Source organism: Temnothorax nylanderi, unplaced genomic scaffold (assembly GCF_030848795.1).
Source record: "Temnothorax nylanderi isolate EJ_2023f unplaced genomic scaffold, tnyl_v1.0 TNYL_tig0682_pilon, whole genome shotgun sequence".
In the NCBI taxonomy this organism is placed as follows: Eukaryota; Metazoa; Arthropoda; class Insecta; order Hymenoptera; family Formicidae; genus Temnothorax; species Temnothorax nylanderi.
This window is the reverse complement of record NW_027249744.1, coordinates 49,386-74,289: the sequence shown is the minus strand read 5'-3', so window position 1 is coordinate 74,289 and position 24,904 is coordinate 49,386. Positions and strand designations below refer to the sequence as shown.

General features: G+C 38.4%; 1 protein-coding gene across 1 annotated transcript in view; it reads right to left on the bottom strand.

Moving 5' to 3' along the window:
• Nucleotides 1–473: 473 nt before the first annotated feature.
• The window catches only part of Kl-2 (dynein heavy chain 2, axonemal kl-2), a 48,842-nt gene continuing 24,411 nt past the window's right edge, over nucleotides 474–24,904 (bottom strand). The window contains exons 27-64 of the mRNA XM_071723998.1: nucleotides 20,659–20,784; nucleotides 19,187–19,475; nucleotides 18,804–18,941; nucleotides 18,393–18,563; nucleotides 17,791–18,082; nucleotides 17,234–17,325; nucleotides 16,936–17,139; nucleotides 16,668–16,873; nucleotides 16,203–16,388; nucleotides 15,205–15,424; nucleotides 14,957–15,123; nucleotides 14,582–14,802; nucleotides 14,395–14,504; nucleotides 14,177–14,292; nucleotides 14,002–14,102; nucleotides 13,667–13,845; nucleotides 13,167–13,466; nucleotides 12,068–12,355; nucleotides 10,956–11,146; nucleotides 10,628–10,803; nucleotides 10,295–10,446; nucleotides 9,694–9,858; nucleotides 9,456–9,622; nucleotides 9,051–9,222; nucleotides 8,198–8,410; nucleotides 7,691–7,906; nucleotides 7,355–7,505; nucleotides 6,894–7,043; nucleotides 6,683–6,815; nucleotides 5,412–5,756; nucleotides 4,610–4,882; nucleotides 3,727–4,071; nucleotides 3,362–3,499; nucleotides 2,832–3,108; nucleotides 2,233–2,643; nucleotides 1,509–2,027; nucleotides 859–1,009; nucleotides 474–725 (exon numbers count right to left, since the gene is read on the bottom strand). Coding sequence (XP_071580099.1) covers nucleotides 571–725; nucleotides 859–1,009; nucleotides 1,509–2,027; nucleotides 2,233–2,643; nucleotides 2,832–3,108; nucleotides 3,362–3,499; nucleotides 3,727–4,071; nucleotides 4,610–4,882; nucleotides 5,412–5,756; nucleotides 6,683–6,815; nucleotides 6,894–7,043; nucleotides 7,355–7,505; nucleotides 7,691–7,906; nucleotides 8,198–8,410; nucleotides 9,051–9,222; nucleotides 9,456–9,622; nucleotides 9,694–9,858; nucleotides 10,295–10,446; nucleotides 10,628–10,803; nucleotides 10,956–11,146; nucleotides 12,068–12,355; nucleotides 13,167–13,466; nucleotides 13,667–13,845; nucleotides 14,002–14,102; nucleotides 14,177–14,292; nucleotides 14,395–14,504; nucleotides 14,582–14,802; nucleotides 14,957–15,123; nucleotides 15,205–15,424; nucleotides 16,203–16,388; nucleotides 16,668–16,873; nucleotides 16,936–17,139; nucleotides 17,234–17,325; nucleotides 17,791–18,082; nucleotides 18,393–18,563; nucleotides 18,804–18,941; nucleotides 19,187–19,475; nucleotides 20,659–20,784 — 7,906 coding nt within the window. The 3' untranslated portion in view covers nucleotides 474–570. The remainder of the gene's footprint in view (nucleotides 726–858; nucleotides 1,010–1,508; nucleotides 2,028–2,232; nucleotides 2,644–2,831; nucleotides 3,109–3,361; nucleotides 3,500–3,726; nucleotides 4,072–4,609; nucleotides 4,883–5,411; nucleotides 5,757–6,682; nucleotides 6,816–6,893; nucleotides 7,044–7,354; nucleotides 7,506–7,690; nucleotides 7,907–8,197; nucleotides 8,411–9,050; nucleotides 9,223–9,455; nucleotides 9,623–9,693; nucleotides 9,859–10,294; nucleotides 10,447–10,627; nucleotides 10,804–10,955; nucleotides 11,147–12,067; nucleotides 12,356–13,166; nucleotides 13,467–13,666; nucleotides 13,846–14,001; nucleotides 14,103–14,176; nucleotides 14,293–14,394; nucleotides 14,505–14,581; nucleotides 14,803–14,956; nucleotides 15,124–15,204; nucleotides 15,425–16,202; nucleotides 16,389–16,667; nucleotides 16,874–16,935; nucleotides 17,140–17,233; nucleotides 17,326–17,790; nucleotides 18,083–18,392; nucleotides 18,564–18,803; nucleotides 18,942–19,186; nucleotides 19,476–20,658; nucleotides 20,785–24,904) is intronic.

Sequence of the window (24,904 nt, the reverse complement as noted above, 5' to 3'; positions counted from 1 at the left end):
TTTGTACCGACTGAGTAAAATCATGGATGATAACATAATTGTAAACATCATTTATTCTATATACAAAAAATTTAAATTTATGGAATAGAATTATATACATAATCCGGATGCTACTAGAAAGTACTTTAAATTATAATTGATTTATATACATTTATTCATCGTGCAATCGAATCACGAGAGATGGTGCTGATCGTTTCATTTAATACGTCATTGTTGCTTTATTTATCGTTCAGGCGAAATCTTGCTTATGAATGTAATAGTTCAAAAAATTTATTTATTTTTATTTTATAATTAATTATTTAATATAATATGTTTTAATTTATACACATAAATGTATATATAAATAAATATAATTAGCTAATAAATATCACATCCATATATTCAATTTATATTATGTATAACACAAATAAACAGAAAAAAGGAACGAGAGAATATAAAGAAATGTAATAAGGATAAAGAAATATAATAAGATATTTTAAATAGATAAGCTTTTAATATTACACATTCATATTATTGCTAAAATTAAACTGAGGTTTATAAATCGTGAATTAACGTACATAACCGAACACTTTACACGGCCAGGCTCAATAAAAGCGCAGTGCCGCGTTTTACCCAGAAGTCCAAACCTTGTGTTCCAACTTTGAGATCTACAGCGACTACGAACGCAGATCTCATTTGGTCGCCGCTCCTCTGGGGGTAATAATAACAAGGACAGCTATAGAACTCTGTGAAAGTTAAAGCGAATGTTGGTTGTAATTGAAAGTCTGTTTCTTCCAGCGACCGCAGGCGTATTTGCGCGCGAAGAAAATCAGAACGCAGCACCTAAAGTGATTTTGATATTTGCATGTTATATTTTACCTTTGACTTTCTTTTTAGCTTGCTCGACGGGTCGAAAATGAATCACCGGCATGTTGGATACAAGTTGCATGGGAGCGGGCTCGACGAGAATGCCATTCTCTTTATCCCAGCCGGCGCCTTCCAGAAAAATGGATCGTATGTACACGCCGTCCTAAAATAAAATTATGCAATTAATAAAGTAAATATTAGTAAATATACAATTGTTCAAAATATGCACGTTTACGATTGTTATATCATAATTAGTAAAACTAATATGCTTTCTATAATCGATTTCTCGCAATTTCTGTATTGAAGAAAATCTATGGAAAGAATATAAAGGGCATGCAAGATTATTGTTTGTAGTAAGAAAATTTCTCGTTCTGAATTTCGCACAATTAATATATTTTACTGCGTACTCGAAGTTAGTCATATGTAAGAACGGTAGAATTTTTATCTCAAACTCTTTTTCTAAGAGCCGGAAAATTACAACTTACAGTGGGATAACTTGTATAAATGAGATATTCGTATTAACCATTCAACACTATTGTTCAAGCAAGGAATATGTATACATAAGAAGCTTATAAGCTTCTTATAGTAAAACGGTGCTCGATATTATTCGTCCCGGACTGAAACTGGTCCGATGAGCAATTAGTCTAATCGCTCGTAGTTACCGCGGGCGGCTCGATTATAGCAGACTCGTCCGTTGAGAAGACAGTAAACTCCCATGACAACGAATCGATAGATACGTTCCACAGTCTCGCCGAAGTTTGTAGTACCGCAGTAAGGAATCCGGTTGGAAATGTATACGCAGCTAGCCAGAAGAGCAATGGCGGATGAGTGGTTTGAGCCCAATTGGCGAAGTGCTCGACTCGATTGATTAGATCCCTCGTCCAAGCGCCGAGCAGTTTCAAAGACGGATACGCGGTCAGCCATAGAGACGGTACTCTCCCGTCGTATATGCACGCGAAGATTTCTTCTAACTCTCGCGACATCACCACCGATCCCTTAATTCCACGTTGAAGTTCCTCAAGGCTGTCGCGAGTTTTCGCCAACAGCACGTTGTACCGTCCGATCTCTTGAAGAAGCACCACGTCCAACGGTGTTTTATACGGCCCTATCAGTTTCTCCGTTGTCTCATAATCGATCGTTTCCGGTATTTTCGAGAGAATATCGCTCGCGAGTTGCATTACCTGCAGAAAATGATTATACTCAAGATAAAATTAATAAAGTAACAATAACAGACAATGTCGATTAAAACAGAATAAATATCAAGACTATTTGTGCTAAGTTTAAAAATGTATATCATATGCCTACTTATTATCTTTTATGTTTTTATTTACTTTTTTAATTAAACAGGAAAGATAAGTTTTACACTCAACAGCTTCATTTACTTACCTTCTGCTCCTTGTCCTCGTCCAACTCGACGCTGACCACCTGTACTTGAAGACTCATGAGAGTCTGAAGCATATTTCTGGCCTCCATCATTAGGCAAGTGATATCCGCGTTCGGATGCTGACCAAACACCTCCGGCTTGTCGATGTTCGGCAGAATCACGATAAAGTCGCGATAGGAATCCAAGGAGCCGTCGCGAGGTACGTAATAGGTGGGCAGCGATGATAAACGATAATGGGGAGTAGTCAGGGCGTCTTCCGTGAAATATTGCTGGATGTATGTCATCAACAACCGGCGATCCCAGTCGTCGGTCACGTGACCACCATAACAAACACCTGCTATGAGATATTTCAAAGATTCCCAAGGTGTGACTGGATATTCATCCAGGTAAACTTGCAGCAGGTTCTCGGAAACCTGGAACAGATATCCCGCTATTATGACGATCGTGCGCTTCTCTATCATCGGGCGTCGCTTTGACGAGACAAATTTAAACGTTGTAAGAAACATTATGGCTTGAGAGATACCATCTTCCTAAATAAATTGCAGAATAAATAAAAAGCTTTCGACGTTTGTGCACACTCACAACTTTTGCTCGAAAATACCTCGAAATCGGAGTCGTTAAAGCTGTAGACTACGTTCCAACCAAGTTGCTGGAATTTCTTCCGTTCTAGAAGAATAGAGTGGAAGAAGATCAGCGTGAATAGTAGCTTTTTATATTTAGACTTTTCTTGGCACAAGTCGAACTGCGTTTCGGTGATTAAACCGTAAAGGCGCTTCATGTTCGCTTTTAATCCTTTTGGCGGCTCGGTAGTCATTTTTATCCCGGCTTGAAGGATCGATATAGGAAACTGAGGGGTCGGACTCGAGCTAAGCCATAATCTGTAAAAAAAATTAAAAGTTCATTTTTAAAACATTTATATCGTTACATCTCTAGTTGTGTTTATAAATACCTTGATTTTTATAACTGTATTCTTTGTAATAAATTTTGTTGAAAATATTTGTTTTGATTATTTCACAACAAATTTAAAATTATTAATACTTATTATGATTACTTCCGTCTATATTGCGTGAAAAATGGTATTGCATGAAGAATATAGCAAGAATAAGGCAGTATTTCATAACTTTGGCATACCTAAATCTTGGATGTAAAGTTTGGCCGCCGGAGCTGAGCGTTTCCACGATTTTATCGAGCTTGGGCATCCAACTGAGCGCGAGGTGGCAATTCGCAAGAAATACCCAAGATCCTTCTTTGGCACCGATCTCTATCATGCTGCGCAGAGAATAAAATAATATGAAAATCACTGGGGAATTTTGTACCAGATATTGATCCGAACTTTGAACATTAATATTATCGAGCTGACATATTTAAAATTTTATTCAAAGTAAAGAATAAAATACGACTGTTTTAAACTCTTCTTATTTCTTTGATTTCAAAGTATCTTAAGTAAGATAACCCAAATATGTTGTACAATTGTGTATATGCTTCTTATAAGTAACCTCGTAGCAATAGGAGCCTGTCCCTGGCCTAGCGATAACGTCAGGAAATTAGCAGACATGCCCTGATTATCCGCTAACTGCGCGAGCACCCCGGTAGGATCCACGCCGGGCGAAAGAACGAATATCAGTGGTGTCCGCGCCACAGAATCATCTAGCACTGCTTTTAGATCGAGTACAGGAGGTTCCACGAAACTTGGACCGAGAATGCGCACAATATAGGTCATGATGCAGAAAGATATTCTGTCAGGTCGACAGCTGCGGATGAATAACATTTTCTGAAACTCGTTGCACCCTCCCTCCCATTCGCCGACCAGCGATGTAGCTTCCGGTTCGGTGCTGATGTACCTGCGGATTGTTAAACGGGTATATGAGAAGATACTGCATAAAAATATATATTTCAAAAAATATTTTTAATGAATATCATGTTTATATTCAAAATAAATGATTGTAAGTAATACATATAACGTGTCATTTTCTGATATCTTTATATTGTTATAATACAACAAGAAATAAAAAAGAATTAATAGAGAGAGAGAGATCAACGCTCGTTATAAGCAAAGCTATGGAAAAATGTCAACGGCCAAAATACGAACAATTTAAGGATGTTGGATTTTAAAATTATATTTAAAATAGAAAAGAAATTATATATTGTCTATTCTCTCAGTTAATCCTTCTCTTTGATGAAATCTAAAACTCCTTTTAAGTCGGTATTAGACAAATACATTGATTTCTTTTCGTGGCTTTATTAGCACATAGTTACATGCAACTTAAATTCAAAGGCAGCTAAAAGAAGAGTCTGGTAAAAATGATCTATCAAAAGAAGCTGAAGCGTCGAAATAGCGTGACGAAATAACGATGTGACGTTGTACGACGTCGTACGCACCAATTGTGCCAATCTCGCGAGAGCTGCTCGAAAGAAGAAACGAGTCCGTGAAATCCGGGCAGCTTGTCGAGTTCCGTGATGTTGTCCCAAGTTTCATCCGGCAGCCACGGCACGGGTTTGTCCGGCTGATTTTCTCGGTCCAGCACGATCCCGCCGCGGAGCAGAAACGCGTATTCTCCTGGGATAATCTTACCTTGCGCATCCAATATCTTGACACACATGTGAAAAGAGAAGAGTAGTTTGTGCTGCTCGAACAGACCTCGGCACGTGTTCCTATTCGCCGAAAATAAAATCCGTCAGATCAGTTTGTTTTTCTCTAAGACTGTACATTTTTCTTCTGCGTATATCAAAAAATATCCGCAAAGTAGAAGGACTGTAACGGCGTGGCGTCACATTACGTTGAACGTGCGCGCGCGCGTCTCAACATTTTCCAACAAAACATTGATTTATGATGCTGTGTAAAAGATAAGAGACTGGTAAAAACAAGATACATTTTTCATTAAAAAAGTTTTCTCGCCAAGATTATATATTACGTTAGTATACATTCTCATTTAAATTAACGTTAAAAAATTCTTTTGAAGGATTATCGTTTGAAACGGTGTTATGCATCGTTTTATGAAAGAGAGATTGCAATTTATCCTAGTTATTTCGTTTTAATGCAAATTAATGATGACAGTTAGACATCACAGAATAAAAGAAGGAAGAGTATTCGGAAATTCGAATCGTAACTCTTGTTTAACAGTAAAAATCGAAGTTTTTGTAAGTAAGAAATTAAAAAATGGATTTTTGCACTCAATTATACCTGTAAACCGCGTGTGTATGATAATCATTTAAACTATTGATCCTCTCGTGTAAGTTTATTTTTTTAGGGCTTTTGTCGATGGAAAGCATAAACAGTGCGTTGTATGCATCGAGGGAGAACTGATACATGGGATCGATAACGCTCATGTCGTTCAGGACGAAAAAAAGAATCGAGGCACGCTTCGAGCATGGCTGATAGTCTTCTCTCGCCATATCTATCTCTTTTTCTGTCTGTTCAGCAACAGCTAGAGATTCCTGAATGGAGATAGACGTCGCCTTTGATGTCTGCAGGGTATTTAGCAAGTCTAAGTCATCTAGAAGAGTCTCTCCCGCCACGCTCAGCAAACTAATAAGAAAATATATTGACATATTTTGTTAATTATCTCAGTTAATTATTTGTAAGTAGTATTAAGAGTTAACGATCAAAACAAATACCCGGCCAACAAATAGTCAAAAATGTCGGGAACAGATTTGGAAAGTGCCTACTGCAAATTTTATCGATAGGATGCCAGTAGAAATTTAATAAAATCTGTTAACATAATATGATAGCAGAAAATGAGAAACTGCAGAAACCGAACGAAATCTGCCATTTCATCTGCTATTTAAATGATGTATTCCATTCAAATGTTTACGAAATGACAGATTCTGTTCGGTTTCTGCCGACAATCCGTTGTCAGATTATATTGACAGGCTTTACTGTGTGCTGCAAAGCACGAGTTTAATGTGGATTCAGATACTACCGGATCTGCGATATCTGAGCAAATCTGCTGCCAATCTGTTATACTGCGAGCAGTTTGCTTATTGGATGACTAATATATTCAATTATGTGCAGAATAAAGTACATCGCGCGTAAGTCTATACGTTTAACAACGAAAAACGTTTGAACTTAAAGCTTATGGCTCATATTCTCAGTTCACTTTTATCATAAATGAGCGCATTTAGCACATAGTTTACGTTACATATACTATACACTGAGAAAAAAAATTGTTAATCCCAAGAAATATTTAGTCCGATACGTTCAACTAAACATTTTAGTTAGTTAACTAAACATTAGTTGTTTCAACAATTTATTTAGTTTCTTTAATCAAGAATCAATTAATTTAACTAATGTTTAGTTAACTAACTAAAATGTTTAGTTGAACGTATCGGACTAAATATTTCTTGGGATTAATAAATTTTTTTTCTCAGTGTAGAATATCAGAAATAAATGCGCGCATTTATCGATAAAAGTGAACTGAGAATACGGGCCTATGGCAATTTCGTAGAACTCACTAAAGTATTTTATCTTCTAGTTCTTTGAGAGTCCGTTTATCGGATGCGATTGCGAGAACCAGATTGTCTTTCTGTTCTTCGAGCTGCGGCTTCTCTTTCCTGACCACAATTGCTAGGAGCTGCGCTTCGAGCCCTACACGCGCGGGGTAGAGTTATATTCCCTAATCTTGTTCCATCTTTCTCTAAAGTATACGATAAGACTATTAGTTACCCTGCTCCTTAATGGTGAAGTTGCATAATGTCGTTTTAGTTGAAATCTCCGGAGCATAGTGGGGATTCGAGAGTTTCGTAGTCATAAACAGCCGGAATTGTTCATTGTAAGTGATCATTTTGTCGTTAAATCGGATCATCACTTGATCACCTGCAGCGTCAGAGACGTAGAATAATGAAGATAATTGGCAAAATGAAACAAAATTAGTGCCTGTATTTTATGTTAAATATTGCCTTTGTTTTATACTGAATTAATCCTATCCGAGTTAAATATAAAAAAATATATAAATATTTTCTTATTTATATTATTCTTCTCTTTGACGATGTAAATAGAAATTTATATTAAGAATAATTTTTAACATCTTTTAATTTTAATGAATAAATAAACTTTTTATAATTTCTGCAGAAATATATTGCAATTACGCGAATATAATTATATGATAGCGACGTTATAAATTCTACCTGATTTAATGAAAGCTTTTTGGAGAATCGGGTTCAAACCCGGATCGAGGGTCTCTGCAATATTTTCGAGCAGTACTGGGTTTCCGAACTGAATTGCTTTTTCCAGAACTCTCATAAAGTCCGCTTGACCAAAGTCGATTACTTTCAGTGACTGCGATTATAATTGTTACATTAAAATGATAAAGTAAATTCTCTGATTTCGCCGGTTTAAAATCGTTTCATATCAAATTAGTTATTTAATTTTTACGTAAAATCCAATATCATTGGCATATGTATTGCTGGAGGGGTATTAGTTTCTTTGATGGATATCAGTACCGCGGTACCGCGGACATTTACGTTTTTCGCTTCCATATTTTTGATCCATTTCACCGCCTGACATTGCGGATCGATTACGAGGGGCCAACGTGTTCCTCGTGTCACTATGATGCCGTTCTCTGTGCTGAATCCATCGGATGGTAATCCCTGAATGTTCCACTCCCGGATTGTCGATGGATCAGCTAGAAACTCCCTCACATCTAGATTTGGTGATGTCGGTATTCCTCTATCATACACCTTAACCATTCGATAAATCACAGTACGGACATTAATTTGCTATTTATATGAGAGAAACTGATCGCTTTTATGATAAAATAAAAGTATAAAATGTAAAATATACGTAACGAAAATTAATCCCTTATTTTCCCTATTTTATTTTAATAGTCCCTGTTACAAAAATGTGATTGAGATTGCATGTAATGCGTCATTTATCGTAGTTTATCTACAGAGAGAATTTTCAAGAGAAATTCTAGATGCGGTCTGATGAAGAATTATGAAAAGAAAGAGGAAAACGAATTTTGAACTTACCTCCTTGGACCAAATACTCATTAGTTCCTGTCTATAACTGGATACAAACGGACCGAGGTAAGACACAAATCCGGTAGATATCAAGCAATCACCGAGCAGCCAGTCGAAACACTCGGTTAATGACGCCACTGTGTTCTCCCATATAATTCGTTCATCAGAAAGACCGTCCACCAACATCCCGGCACGCTCTAATTTCAGCTTTAATAGTTCAGCCTGAGAGAAAGAGAATTATACGAGAGTAATTATACGAAGTTACATTCATATGAAATGCATTTCAGCAAAAGCAGACAGAAACTTTTAATTAAAAAATAAAAGAAAAATACGTGCGTTAAGATGTATATTAAATATACATTTCTTCTATCAATTAATACTTTTATTACGGCTGTTTTAACAGCTCATCTACTTTTGCCAATACCATATTAGAACGTTATTATTGCGAATATAAAAAATCAGAGTTTCATTGTCAGAGAAATAACTTTTTAATTAATTCGCGTAACATTGCGCAGCAGGAATAGACCTCGTTCTCTCCGTATCATATTGATATGGACGTTGGATTCGCTCGAAGGAATACATCTGGCCAATGGAAATGCGAGCAAACGCGGGCTTCTGCAGTTACTAAGGTACAAGTTTGTGTAACTATAAGTGTTACCGGTGGATGCAGTCGGATTGGACCAAGCCGACTTCCTTCACCGATCCATGCTCTCTCTCTCTCTCTCTCTCTCTCTCTCTCTCTCTCTCTCTCTCTCTCTCTCTCTCTCTCTCTCTCTCTCTCTCTCTCTCTCTCTCTCTCTCTCGGCTTTATGCGAGGTCATTTCCGGCGTTCTAAAGCGGAAGAAAACATGGGTGTACTCGCCAGCCTAATCAAATCCTCCTTTTCTTTCATCTTCGCGTCGTACATTCGCTGTAATCTCTCGAGTTGCTCGCGTGAGTTCTGCAGCTGCTGCATTGCCTCCTTTAAGGCCATTTCCTTCTGTTTCAGCGACTCCAACGCGATCTGCAGTTTTTCCCGTTTCGGTGCCACGATCCTGCAATGCATTGTAAAAGTATAATCAAATTTTCGACAACGGCAGAGTGACACTGATGGAATTAATTAATTAAACCATGCATAGCATGCAATTGTTACTTTAAAGAAGCTTTAAAGATCCGTTTTACATATTATATAAATATATTAGATCATAAATATTTATGATCCAAAAAAAAGAAAGGAGAAACTCGACAGATACATATTGAAAGTTACCTCTTGTTTCGAATGAGTTACCTGTATAGCTTGCCATAATTTTCCATAGCTATCACCCACATGCAAAGTGACTTAGCTGCAGCAGACACCACGCCGACCTTTATGGGATCGAATTCGGGATTGGACGTGTACTTGGCTATTGTTCGTAGAACTCTGTCCGATATATGATCTTTGTCGAAGTCACGAAGCTAGAAATCAGATCGGAGCGAGTTAGCTCGTGGAAATGAATAGACTTGTCAGTCGCAATATTGTCGCTCACTGTATTAATGAAGTTCACGTCGCTAAGTTGGCGCTTCGCTTCCGCCCACGTAGGTTCCGAGTTCTTCAGGATCATCACGGCTTCCATCACCATCTCGACTTTCGGCGGCGGATGCGTGAAAGATTTTATTTCAGATAAATCTTTTTTGCTCAAAGTTTCCAACGCCTAAAATAATCCGTCATTTCTTTGTCACATAATGTTCCATTTAAATCAAATCTTCAAATATATTTGGTCCTTTGGGAAAAATCTTTTGATAAAATAACTTTCTAAATAGACGATTATATCTTTTTCTCCGTTCTCTTGCTTTTCATTAAAAAGATATATTTTTCGACAATAAAAATTTAATTACCGAGCAAAATCCTTTTATTCTTGACTGCCTATGATCTATGATCCGAAGTTATTTTGTTATTTCAACATTAAGTATTCATAATGCCGTAATACCGAAAGGACTGAATCGCTTAATTAAACATTACATAAATTAACAACTAATTTTATAAAAAATATATGAAACGAGAGAAGATTAAAAAAAAGAATGATCAGAAATTCTCTAACATTGTTTAAAATTGGACGATGCTCTTAAAAGGAATAATTCGGTAACGACCTTGATGGCCTCGTTCAAGGCAGGTTCGACGGTCGCCAGGTCAGCCCTCGCAAGCTTCTCGAGGTTCTTGCATTCCTTTTGCTCCTCGGCGATACGAAGCGATTTGGCGGTGATCTGTTTTTGCGTTTCATCAGCGTCGTGGCTTTGGTTTACTACGCGCGTTGCAAGTGTAGCACGGTTAAAAGCGGCGAACGATGCAGGCGGATACCGTATGATTAATTAAGTGCGCGAGAGGAAAGTTGGAACCAGCGTGAGCGTTAAAAGCAATAAGTTTTTATAGATTAATCTGATAAACGCCACTGATAATATATCACTGTCGCGTGCGCCGTGTACCTATCGTTACGAGGAATTCTTCGCACTCCCTCGTAGATTTATGAACTTGCTGCTGAGTGACTTCGAGCTCCGCCGCCATTTCTTTAACTTTCACCCGGGTATCGTCGATCTTCGAGAGGCCGCCGCGAAGTTTGTTCGCCTGATCTGCTAAATCTTGTCTCTTTTTTGCCAGCATCCTGCGTGATTCGAATACGACCACCGTTTTATTTTTATCGAAGTTACCGCAGTAAATACTGTACTATTTATATTAGCTGCAATTACGTTGTCTGGTCTTAAAATATAGAAACCGCGTATCTATGACGCGGTATCGCGTTTGTTCAATGCTCACTCTTTATAACCGACCACCAGCTCGATAAAATTCACGGGAGTCACGTAATTGTAACGCTTCATTTCAGCGGCCATTCTGCGAGAGAACTGGGACACCGTGTCGTGGATCAAAGAGAACGATGCTGCAATTCCATCGCGCATTCGGTCCTGCAATGGCGGCAATGGTATGGCCGTCGCGGATTGTCGCGGTTCCTGCAGAAAAGTGCATTCTCGTAACGTTCGCGTTCGTTACGTGTAAATTTTTTAACCAGCTGCACTCCTCTCTCTATCCTTCTTTCGCGCACACACCGGGCGTAATAAAATGGTTCCGTTATAAAATGCATTCATTTTATGCCATCAGGATTAACAGCCGATCCCTTATGATATGCATATTCGTTTCATCGTCTAATATTCTCTAAATTAAAGCCAACTGCATTTAATACATGATTATTTCAAATCCGTGATTATCCATTTCGTCGAAATTTTTACTCGGTGATATTATGACGAGAAAGTATCTTCGTTTTGTGATATTAAAAAGGGGACGTAATAGCACCGGGAATCATAAATGCATTTAGACTAAAAGCTGCATGAATAATAAATAATCTAGAAATGGGGACGCCGTTTAAGAAGAGATTCTTATACAGAAACGAAGAAAACTCATTACGGTAGTTATATAGTAGTTATATTAAAAATATAAAAGAATTTTATGGAATTATTGATGACGAGATCGAACATTTGTTCGATGCCAATTAAAGTATTTGCCTAATTGTAACAATACTTGTGCGCATCTTCCGTGCATCGCGCGCTTCTCGATACAATTTCATTCGAGGAACCTGGCATAAAACAAATACAAGGCATTCCCGGGCATCTTGATGAATTATGAATATCAAAAGCATTTTCGAGGAATCCGAGCGACCAATCTCAGCCTCGGCCGACGGGAAGAAATGCGCCAGACGTTCGTATCATCAGGGGGCAAACCGTAGATGGGAAAATAATCGGATTCGCTGAAATGGTCGGCAAGAAGAACGGAAGCGGGACGGGGGGAATGGAAGATTGGTGGTAGGAAACGCGCGTTGATCGTAAGAATCGAATCGAATGGAATCGATCGCGCGGAAAGGGGAAGGGCGTACCCACCACTTTATTTTCGCCGGTGATAGTGAGCGTCAGATTGAGATTCATGAGGAACTTGTTGCCAACTTCGAGGAGAGCTTCTCTCGGCCATTCCAAGAACCAATCGATGGTCGTGCAATTGATCAGGGAAGGGTACTGCCGTAATCTGTTCCTGAAGGCATCGCCGATCGGGCTCATGCACAGGATCAAATGCATATTGGCACGCGCCCTCTCGATCAGGAAGGAATATACCGTCTCAGTCGTTGGTGTCTTTCCAGCCTTTGTTACTTCCCTTGATAGTTTATATTTAATCTGAGAAACAAAATATATGCCTTTCTGAAATAGCTCGCTCCTGTATTAATTAATTTTATTTTCGCCGAGTTAAATCGTTAGACAAACGCTATTTATAGCGACATCAGAGTATTTAAACTGCCTCAGCTGTGCGTATATCTCTGCACATTTTCACTTTTAAATTACTCTTAATATGTAATATAGCTATATTTGTTCACATTATTTATGTAAATTTATCTTTACTCCTTATTTACACAGTTTATAATTACAAAAGGATTATCTCTGATATCATAAAAAAATTATGGGCGTAATACATTTTCCGTATTTATTTTAAAAGCAATAGTAAATATAAAAATATTATTGTGAACAATATTGTAAACATAATCTCTAAATTTTTATATTTTCTAATATTTTTAAGACCACTTAGCTTTAAGAAGTGATTAATTCTCTTACTTTATGAAGCGATAATTTCGGTAATTTAGTGGATAATATTGTATTAATGAGCAAAGCGATATACGTTTACATAATATTGCATAATATTTTTAATGTCATTAAAACATTCTTGTGTTTTTAATAATATAAAATATCTTTCAAGCGTTTTCAAGGTATATATCCAAGGTATATTTTATGATATAAGAATAGTAAGAAGAATATGAGACAGAGAATAATTAAACGAGATATAAATTTCATGGAATTGAAAATGGTACTTCTGTTATCTTTTTAATTTAGCTGATTCTCTTTTCCGAGAGAAAACGCCCTATACAGAATAACGCGGATTATATACGAATGGAGATGAAATGACGGTGATGGTGGAGCGTATTAACCGACTTACGTCCTCTATTTCGTCGCTCTTGTAGAGATTAGCCACTTCGCCAGTACTCAGCATATTGTTGACAATCTCCAGAAACTGCTCCTCTACTACTTGAGTATCATTGAAGAGGAAACTGGTCGGTTTGTTCTCCACCCCGGTTATTGAGTACAGAGTCTTGAGATCTTCACGAAATTCCGGTGTTCTATATTGCGCCGTAACGGCAATTTGATAAGTGGCCAGATCGCACATGTAACTGCCGATACGCGAAAGTGATTGTCTGCCGCTACCACCGATTCCAACCAGAAGAATATTACCGCGGGGCTGCAGGAGGGACAAATCTCGAACTTATGACGATACTTAAATTAAACATCAAATATTAAATTTAATAAAAAAATATCGTGATAACATTGTATAAAGCTGTAATAACGTAATTCATCTTTGTACTTCATCTTTGTATCTCTCAACAACATATCGTTGGATAAAATGTAATTGTTATGCGGCACGCCATGTGAATTACAAACCTGCGATATTACACGAACGATGCGACATACATGTTCGATCGCGTCGCGAAACAGAACGAGATCGAGGCGCACCACGCCGGGAGAAACATTGTACTCATCCATCTGTTCTTCCACGTAGCGCCTTATAGCACCGATATCAGAAAGGTCTTCGTATATATCCCAGGCATTCATGAAACTGCCTATAGATATTGAGCTTAAAGTGTCTCGATATTCGGAACGTATCAAAACCAATAATAAAAAAAATGATAATAATTAGATGTGTGTTAGTTATTAATATTAATAAATGGCGAACAAAGTACATCAATGTTAAAGATGAAGATGTTGCGCGCGTTTACCGAAAATAGGGCATCTCTTCTCCGGGCAGACGTTCTGGAAGGTCAATTCGAAGTACTTCCCAAGCTGATCATTCAGCTGAGTCACGAACCACTCTCTGTCCCTGAAAGAAATTGCTCAGCATTTTTTTCTCCCGTATCCCAAGCTAAATTAAGTTAATGCCTCTTGAGCGCTTACTTCACGTCAATAAGCCGATCGCAGAAAACTCGGAAACTCTCGTGGACCCACAATCGTAGAAAAGTCTGCCTGGAATACTGATAGTCCTTATGGCTGCGCAGCAGCCCCTGGAAGACCTGTCGACGATCGATACTAATTTTTGTATCCGTTATCAGATTACTTTTCGCGAAATTACCGCCAATTGCTTGTCGATTTTTAATCTTGATACGCTCTTTTACCTTCGAGATATCCCGCAAATTAAATAAGTAATGCATCTTTGTCGGAGTGGGAAGCATCTTCTGGGCCACATGATTGTATAGATCGAGCGAGGCAAACGTTATTTCATTTGCTGAGAAGAAAACGCCATTTTTCATGCAATTTTATACAATTATCAATTACGTTCAACGGGGATTACTTTGCGCTTACATATCCCTTTCACTTCAGAATGAAATTCGGACAGCTGTTGCTTCAACATCGTGCCGTAAATCCTTATAATTTGCCTTTCATTTGGAAAAGTCATGTTAATGACGTTGAATTTCGTAACCAATCGATTTGTGATGACGTTGCGGCCTCCACCGGGTGGTCCCATCGCAGCTATTAATTGTATCTTCTCAATGTATTTCCTCATTTGCTTCTGACGGTCGTACCTGTCAATAACGTTTTATACATTTGTTGCAACAGATTATTTCAACATATATTTCTCACGATGTTTTTGCTACATTTGTTATGCTTCTTTTACTGTTCTTTTCCAGGTTTTTTGTCAGTTACGTTTTCTTGTAAATATTTTGCATATAATTTTACCAAAATCCATAATCGATCCATTGGCGAATCAATTCCAACGGCGGTTGCGATCCGTATTTGTCCTTCATGGGCATATTAAAATCGTCCATGACAGTGATCATAATCTTACCGCCTGTGGGAACATAAACTCCTTTCTTTCGTTTCTCCAGTCTACTTTCTATTGCATCCTGAACCAAGAGAGTCAATGTAAAACGTTCATTCAATATTTAAGACTATTATCCATTCAATATATACGTTCCGAGTCTTACTTGTACGTTACCGGATGTAGTTTGGGCCGACATATTTACAAGCAGAACAGCGTATTTCGTGTCGTCTAGAAGCTCAAGTATCGACTGGATAGTGGACGTTTTTCCTGTACCCACTGGGCCCACTACGAGCACCGGAAAACCATTCGATAGAAGAGAACTTACGATGTAATCGTATCGTATCGTGTCTACGGTGGGTACTATTATCTTGTAGAATGGTAGACTGTAAATTGAGTCAAGGATATATTGGAATCCGTTAGAGGATGTGGTATAATAAACTATTGACGCTTAGCAATTTTCAAATTGACAGATATAATTAAATACGATATAATTTGAATTATTTGATTTGAGTATCTATATATGATTTAAAATATGGAATTTACATTAAATTCCATATTAAATTAAAAATATCCTAATTTTGATATGATTCTGTTTTATTTAAATTATCTAATTTAATATCATAAATTGTAGTTGACCAAAAATACCAAAAAAATTATAGTTTATCAATAATATAGTGAAACAGGAGATCGATATGATATATATTTAATTAAAGAAAAATACCATATATACGGTCCAGGCTGGATTGTGTAATAACCTAATAATAATATTGTGTGAATTTTGTATACTTTGTTCTAAATTCAGTGAACTGCGTGCCGATATTTTGTTGGTCTTTCAAAACATAGCTTCTTGTTGGAATAGTAAATCCACAATCAATAATCGATTTAATTAAGTATGTGGATTTTCTGTTTCAACAAAGAGCTGTGTTTTAAAAGTCCGACGAAAAATCTACGCACAGTTTACTGAGTTTGAAAAAAAGTATACAAAATTTACACAATATTGTTAGGCTATCGAGAGCCAGTCCGGACCGTAAATGGCATTTTCTCTAATTGATTATAATTTATCCTGCAGCTTCTGAGAGAACAAGAGACGATTCGAAATTTTTTAGAAGAAATTAGAATGACATTCGTGACATACTAATTGAATACGTTATTATCGCTTACTCGGCTCGAAATTTCCACGCGGGCAATAATTTTTCCTCCCATAAAATGAAAGTACGCAGACGCGCATCCACGTAATACTCGTATACTGTGTCCCGTAACGGAAAGAAACTTTCAATTTCCCTTATGAATTTATCCATTTTCTGGCGACCGTCCTCGTTGACCGAGGCGCACAGTGACCATATCATGCTGCAACGTAGAACTGAATGTAGTTATTTAGTGCTCTCAAATACTATTACCATGTCATTAACTCAGAACTTGTAGTTTAATACGACTTGCAAACTACCGGAGAACAATATCAGTGTCACTTGGAAATGTCCAGGAGCAACTATTAATATTCGAACCCGCGCCGCTTGAATACTGGCTGCGAATTTGTAATTTTATCTCGTCGAAGCGTAGTTGTCGCGTCTCATACGGTTCCCCCATCAAGACGTATTTTTAAAAAAAATTTCAAGAGGCTTGACGTACCAAAAGAAAAACCATATTTTACATATGTTGGAGAAAGCGTCGCGATCCTCGCCTAATTCCACGCCGTTTTGCGGCGTCGCGAGTACTTCGAGAAGTTTGCAGAGCGATTGAACGGCGTTTAATTCGGGGACAGGCACGAGTTCTTCACAATTTCGCCGCTTAAATCCTAGCGTAACGTTGACGCGGCTCTCGAACAATCGATTCATCTGATTGAAAAGTAATAAAACTATTACGTTTTATCGGGCCGCGATGGATTATTCGTTCTCACCTCTTCGATGAACTCCGGTTTCGCTTCGTACTTTTGCAGCCACGAATCGACGTACGGACGCCAACCGAGATTCTTGTAATCATTATAGATCATGCCTGCTCTGGAGACGGTCGCGGGAGAGGCGGTGGCCAGGTCTTGCACCTCGAAAAGCAACGAAACTTGGTCGGGCATGACGATACGATCGTTATTTACCAGCGTCAGTACCTTAAAACGCAATGTTTTTTATTTTCAGGAAACGCGCCAGTTAGCCTTATGCAATTTCATCCTAAGGAGAAGCCAAAGGATGGGTGAAGTATACCTTGTTGTCATCCATGACACTGTTCATGTTCTCAATCCAATCAACATCCACAGGGCCATCAAAGAGGACCCACTTTTCGTCGGCGGTATCCTCTATCAAAAGAGCGTTGAGCTTTAGAGTAGCATGTTTTCCAGGCATAAATCGCGTTAGCGAGAGAGAAACAGGTTTCCATCATAATAATCTTGCTCATATTCTTCCTTCCTTCCGGTTACTTATTATTCATAATTATCAAACCGCGGGCAATATTTCTATACCATCTAATTGGTACGTGTTGTGACACAGCGCTGATATATTATTTTGTACATTTATATAAATACATATTTATATCATATTTGTAACGAGTATGTCTTGTAAAATTTGCAAATTTGCATATTTATGAATTCGCGTTTTTTTTTTAAATTTTATGTACAAAATATACCTTGTGATTCTAATAGATACGTCTTGATCATAAAATCTATCTTAAATGTTTCGTATAAATGATTGGATTTGCTGCTCCTTAGCGTCTAATATACTTATTACATCACACATATTACATTGCAATCAATCAAGCGCTTTACCAGAACAAGTTTTCCGCATGATGGACGATATCACTCCGTCGAGCCATTCTCCGGTGGAAAGATTGTACTCGCCGTAGAGTTCACCGAGACTCAGTGCCTTAGGATTAATGGGATGTACGTGAACGGTGTTAAAGCCCGGCTTTCCATCGCTCTTCATTGTCGTCATCGTATTCTGCAAAATCTTCCATGTTGCGGTTTTTGCGGTGTTTGACGCGCCGACGATCATTGTTGAGTGACGCGAGCTCTTCGTCTCGTACAGTTCAATAACTTTCGTCACTATCATGGGAATTGGCTGTAATCCGGATAATTTAAACGATTAATCAATCCCGATGTAGCTAGCTAGATGATTTATCCGGCGATTAATCCGAACGATTTCTATAATTATATGTTTGCTAACGCTGCGGGAATTAAATTCTAATGATGATTCAAGGAAGATATTGATATCTTGATACATATAAATTGATATTTGTAAGCGTTGGATCAGCATAAATAATTTCTCGATAAATACTCGATAAATGTCCTTAAGGCCACGACATAAAAAATGCGAACGTTGGCACCTTCCAGCAAGCGGAGTTGCGTTATATCCTCCCTAAGTAGATTACCTGCAGCTTCAACTTGATTGCCTCGCTGGTTATATAACTGATAATTTCCTCGTAATCCACGGTTGGTACGTCTACGTTGGGGAAAAGATCTGTGGTGATATCGAGGAATAGCGGTAGGTCGTCCGAGGTAAGCTTGGCGACATTCATGTCTTTCATGGCGAGAATAATTATCTATAGATAACATTCAACTTGGTTGATGCAAGTTTATGATGTCCGTGTAGTATAAAAAAGTGTTGCGTTTCCGTCGCTTTGAAAATATTTCAAGTAAACGTAGTAACAAAAAATATAACTTAAACGTCATTTTCCCTTAATTTCTAAGCAAAATTTTATCGCTTTGTATTTTGGAATAACGAAGAATAGTAAAATTCTCTCTCTTTTGTTAGAGATTAAATCGTTTTATAAAATAGTTACCTCCTCATCGGGCAAATTGGGATACAATCGTTTCTTTTTGCCAGCGTATCGAGTCAGCGTTACTATACCTCGCAGACCAAAGTCATAATGGTATTGCTTACTAAGCTGCTGCTGGGCGAGAGAGTATAAAGTAGAAATCTACAAAGTAGAAAAGCATTATGCAGAATTTTCAGCAAATTTTTTTTAGCAAATTAAAATAATATTAAAATTTCTTCACTAATAAATGAAATAAATACTTAAAAGTTATTGGCCATAGTAAACGAGAAAACTTAAAAATTAAGTTAATAAGTTTAATAAATTTAATAGTACCACATATTATATCATTACTACTTTTAATTTACAAAATTATTTACAATTAAAAGTTGCTTAGAATTGCGAGTAACCTTTCTAGCCAATGCGCGGGTGTCTCGAAACCCTTCGCCGAACAAGTTGATTTCGGCAATCATATTACTATCCGGCACCATCATCGAGATTGGTCGGAACATAGACTTTAAATTGTCTGGAAGCTCGGTACGTCCGGCGTAACCAGGATTCATTGTGATGAAGATGCCGCAGGTGTGTACCAGGGTTGTATCGGCACCGTCGAGAATGAATCTCGTAAGTCTCTGGGCGAGAGCGGTCAGTATCGATAGGATCTGTTGCGCCACTACTGATAAAACTTCGACGTTAATTCTGCGATTTAAAAAAATACGGTGTTTTTAAAAGATCTTTATCTCTATCTGTCTTTTCATCCGTAGTTTCTTTCATTTGCGTCATGTGGTAATAAAACCATCCGACTAATTAGTTTCGCACGGAAAATGAGAATGAAAGAAGCAATTTTCATATGTTCTATGATAATTAAGTAGTAAAATAAATGTATAAGTTATCTTTTTTTTTATTATATAGGGGAGACCGGGGCTAAAAGGTCAACGGGGTTGAAGTGTCAAATCAAATATCTCGGAACCTGTATATTGTGCGAACTCGCTATTAACATTGTAAACGCTGCTTATGGTACCCATGTGACCAACGGAGTTTCGGCAGGTTACCTGCCGTATTATGATTTTTACGAGGGCAAACGTGTTTTCGGAAGGTGAAAGTGAAATTTTCTGCGCGTGGAAATTTTGTAATATCTGCAATAATATTTGCTCTCCAAATCTCGAGGTACGTGATTATAAAGAGTAATGCATGCTGAACACGAATCCAGTGTAGTTTTTTCATTATCGTTGATGTCTAATATTTCGTGGGCGATCAAACCTGAAACTTGTGTTTGGGGCTAATCAGTCAGTAAGCACCCGGGGCTGGTCAGTCACTGTGGCGCGCCGGGCGCACGACTTCAGCTCACGGCAAATTCGCCAATTTCAGGTTAGGTTTCCCTTGAGCGTGATTCTGTCTTCCCTTGCACGTGCGTCAGTTTGTATAGGAGGGAAATAGTACGCACGTATCGTCGCAAAACGGGTGTTTTGGCCGACCGAAAAGATGGCGGACCGTTGTTTTTGAGATCGCTCGCGCTCACGGCACGTCGGCGAGGTACGGCGAGGCACGGCACGGCTCTGAGATCCCGCGATTTCCGCGCGAGAGTTGACATGCCGCGCGCGCGGTAGATCGTCGTTGTTGGTCGTTGTGTCAGTGACAGTCGCGCGTGCGACCGCATCGTCCAGCGTTCGCCGCATCGTCTCGGCGTCATTGTCGCCGGCGTTGTAGTGGTGGTGGTGTCGGTGGTGGTCATCGTCGTCGTCGTCGTCGTCGTCGTGGTGGTCATCGTCGTCGTCGTCGTCGTCGTCGTTGTCGTCATCGTCGTCGTCGTGGTGGTCGTGGCCGTCGTCGTCGTCGTCGTCGTCGTCGTCGTCGGCGCGTCGAGGAATCGGCGCGAGGACGCCGTCGAGTCGGTAAGCCCAGCGCTTTTCCCAGGTCCTTTACCGTTTCAGTTTTTCCGGTACCCGCAGGTCCCTTTGGGCTACCGCCGCGATACAAATGAAGAGCCGTTGTCAACGTGATGTAACATCTGTATGTGATATAAATGCGAAGAGTTATTTCATTAATTAATACGTGACATATGTGGAAATGGAAAATTAACAGACGAGAACGCTTTTTTTAAATAATCAGCGATTACGAAATCGTACAATTATTATATTACTTTGTACGTATTTTAATGCGCGCTTCAAAATGTTCGACAGAAGAGCAATATATATATCGTCGTGTTATATTGAACGCAAGGATTATGTTTCTGGCCCGTATGGGCGCGACGAGGATCTTCATGCAATTTACAGCGTATTGGCGAAATATCTCGACCATATCAGACCCGTATTTCGGGAACACAGCTGCAATTTTGGCATTCGATTCGAGGAATACATCAGAGGAGTGTGCATATGCTCCAACGCGGTTTGCGATTTAATGCGTCTATTCGAAACACAGGCGGACAGTTCATCTACCTTCGGAGAAATGGGACGCGGGGCGACTACATGGAAGGCACGGAAGATTGAGAGTCTCCTGCATACTCCGGAAAGTGGAGCGCCGTTGTCTTCTTTCCGTAAGACAAATCCTTGGGACTGCGAGAGCGGACAAACGTATCGAGATGGCAATCGTCCTCTATAAATTAAAGTAACGAGAGAGCGGTAGCCTTTTATCGCGATTAAATCGATACCACGTTAAGCAGCGACGGGCGGGATGCCGTTGCTTGCTCCGGCGTTATACGTTTACCCTTTGATGTCGCGCGCGGCGCGCGAAGTACCCTCCTTTCGAGGCCGCTCTTGAGATCGCATCGCATTGTCATTACACCGCATATTACGTCGAGGGCTGTGTCGAGTTATATGGCCACGTATATCCGCGATATTGCGCCGGCGCCGCCTCGTCGACCGAAATTGCTGCGCGAACTCTACGCGCGAGACACGCGACAGGCGTTTTGCGAAATGCATAAGTATTTTTTTGCTAGATATGATTATTTTGAAGCATACATTTAATTTTATTAATTAATTTTCAAATAGCGCAATATATTTGTTCCTTTGACATTTTGATTATAATTCTCTCATAATTCGATCGCGTCAGATTTAAGTATACGAAAGTTCCTCGGAGTATGAAGAACATCTTGCAGCTTGTTTGAATTAAGTGATCATCGTACTGCACCTACGACGACACGTGACGTTGTTCCCGCGCTAAGATATAACTAGTTACGTGAAGTATGATGCGCGATAAGTATATCATGAGTTTGCGACCTTGCCTTAATCATGTAACGTGAGCTATTTGATGCGATCAGTATCGCGCGGCAAGTTCCCTCATTAAATACAACGGCGCACTTAAAACTTTACCTAATCGGACATGTGCAGAGCAGCAGCGTCAAGCAATCGCCGTAATCGTCAGCCTCGCTGACCTAACCGGGGTTGTATTACATTCGCCAATGTGTCGAACAGTAAGCATTACCCACGCCGTCGTGTGTTACCCACGCGCGTGACAGACGAAATTACGGCTGGCCACGATCTGGTGCCAACTACGTGACTAACTATAGCGCACGAGCGATAACCACTGAGAAACTTCTGTTTCAACATTGCTGAACGGGACGGAGTACGGCGACCGACTAAATACGTCGTAACGTTACGTCACAAAGTAATTTTGCAAATGGCTCCGCAATCGAGTGCATATACGTATGCCATTATTCGTATTTACCATACAAATTCACTTGAACGACGTTACATTTTGCCGAGTATCTGCGGTATAAAAAGCCTCGATAAATTGGCGATGTAATGCGTCTCGATAAAATCGTTGTCGATTAATTTCTTTTACAATTAATTAGAGAAGAAAACATTTTTGATCGGACTGGATCTTGGTAGCCCAATAATAATAATTTTGTGTATAAATTTTATATACTTTTTCCAACTCAGTAAAATGCGCGCCGATTATTTGTCGGTCTTAAAACATAGTTTTTTGTTGAAACAGTAAATCCACATACTTAACTCGGGAACGGTCATCTGGAATGATTTTTACAATACCGAAAAAAGTGTGCAATCTAGAAATTTGCACATTACTTCCTCATCATTACAGATCGCTACCATTGCTCTTATTTTATTTCGCTCACAAAGCTCCTTTTATGAGGAAGCTTGTATTTTATTTGATGCATAATTATTAGTATTTATTAGTTTGGCTTCCTCATAGAGGAAGCTTTATGAGCGAAATAAAATAGAAGCAATGGTAGCGATCCGTAATGATGAGGAAGCAATGTGCAAATTTCTAACTTGCATTTTCTGCAAATTTTGAAATATTAGACTTAATTTTTTTTTAATGTAGAGTTGATATTGAATTTGGTGATGATTGGTAAAGGGGTTTATTTTTTATAAAATTTTGAATTTTTTGAAAAATGTCTGTGGCAGCTCTAACTTCGGCAATTTTGAGATATCAGGTTATTTCTAATTCTATTATATTTTTCAGTCTTTTCTACCTCAATTTCATATATAATTCTTTAAGATTTGGTTAATTAGACCCAGCTTTATACGCGATCAAAGGTCTATACTTTTTTGAGAAATGCCTGTGATAGCTCTAACTTCCGCAAATTTTAAGACATCGGGTTATTTCTAATTTTATTATATTCTTCAGTCTTTTCTACTCCTATTTCATATATAATTCTTCAAGATTTAATTGATTAAATCCAGTTTTATACGCGAGCAAAGGTCCATATGCGAAGTCCATATATGGACCATGTAGCCTGAACTCCCAAAGTCAACATTGATTTGACATTGCGTCAATTGTAAAACCGCATTTGTGCTACTAAGCTGACCCTTTTTCAATTCATAAAAAATTTAAAGTAAAAAAAGTGTTCAAATTAGAAACTTAATAAGTAAACAGCCAACAAGGAAAGTGACGATTTCAAGAGACTCAAATAAATCATTGTCATTGTAAATTATCAGTGCACAATTTGTGGAGAAATTATTTTATTAGACCCGAAAAAATTCCTACAGATTACAGAAAACACTTAATTAAACATAATATTTACGATAAAGACTGGACAATACCTGACGACGTATGGAAATATTTCAAGGACTGACCTGAATATAAGCTTATATTAAGCCCTTGAAATCTTCCCGTAGGCCGTCAGGTATTGTCCAGTCTTTATCGTAAATATTATGTTTAATAAGTGTTTTCTGTAATCTGTAGGAATATTTTTCGGGTCTAATGTAATAATTTCTCCACAAATTGTGCACTCTGCGAACAGTTGCCCTTTATCTTTAAATTTTCGGAAATAATCGCGTATCTCTTTGAGTGTCACTAGTGTTCGAGATTCCATTATATTCGTCTTGTACTGCAGAACGTCTTTCGACGTTGTCCGATGCCCAGTTTTCGCTTCTAGGCTTTTTAGTAATTTTTTCAGTTTTTCCGCGAGATAGGGAACTAGCCTATCGTCGCAACCCCTAACCTGGGGGACCATTCTGGACCAACTGCTTAACGTCTCTTCCGAAAGACGGAGCCCAGTTTTCTCCGCACGGGAACTGTCTTCTCGTGCGCGAGAGGGTGCAGCTTTTTTTTCGGAAAATTAATTCCATTCTACATGGCTCTAGTGGACTCGAACCCAGTTCCACAGATTACGAGTCTGGCGCTCTACCACTAGACCACACTGCTCCCATTTCGTTTATTAAAATAAATGTAATAATAAAACAATCAACTCTCTACATCTGAATCAGTTACTAAAGTATGCCAGTCCAGTGACTTTTCACTGATTCAGATTTAGAGAGAACGCTAAAAAACATTCAGCAAAATAGGTTTTCATCAGGGCTTTCATGTAAATTACAGTCATTTGCAATTCCGATCGTAAATGTACTTACCCAATCCTAATAATAATAACAATATTTCAATTATTTTGCATATAATTTGAAAAAATTCGAATCGTTCATATTAGCGTTTTTTTATGCATTATACACATACACAGTTTCGTGATTTATAGATTAGATATTTACTCGGTCGACATTAGTAGTGCAGAAATTCGAATCAAATATAATTTTGAATACCTACAAGAATGATAAATCATACATTTTATATATCTGATTCGAATTTCTGCACTACTAATGTCGACCGAGTAAATATCTAAAGCTATTTGAAATATAGCCTTATTTCATAAAATCTATATACAGCAACTCAAACCT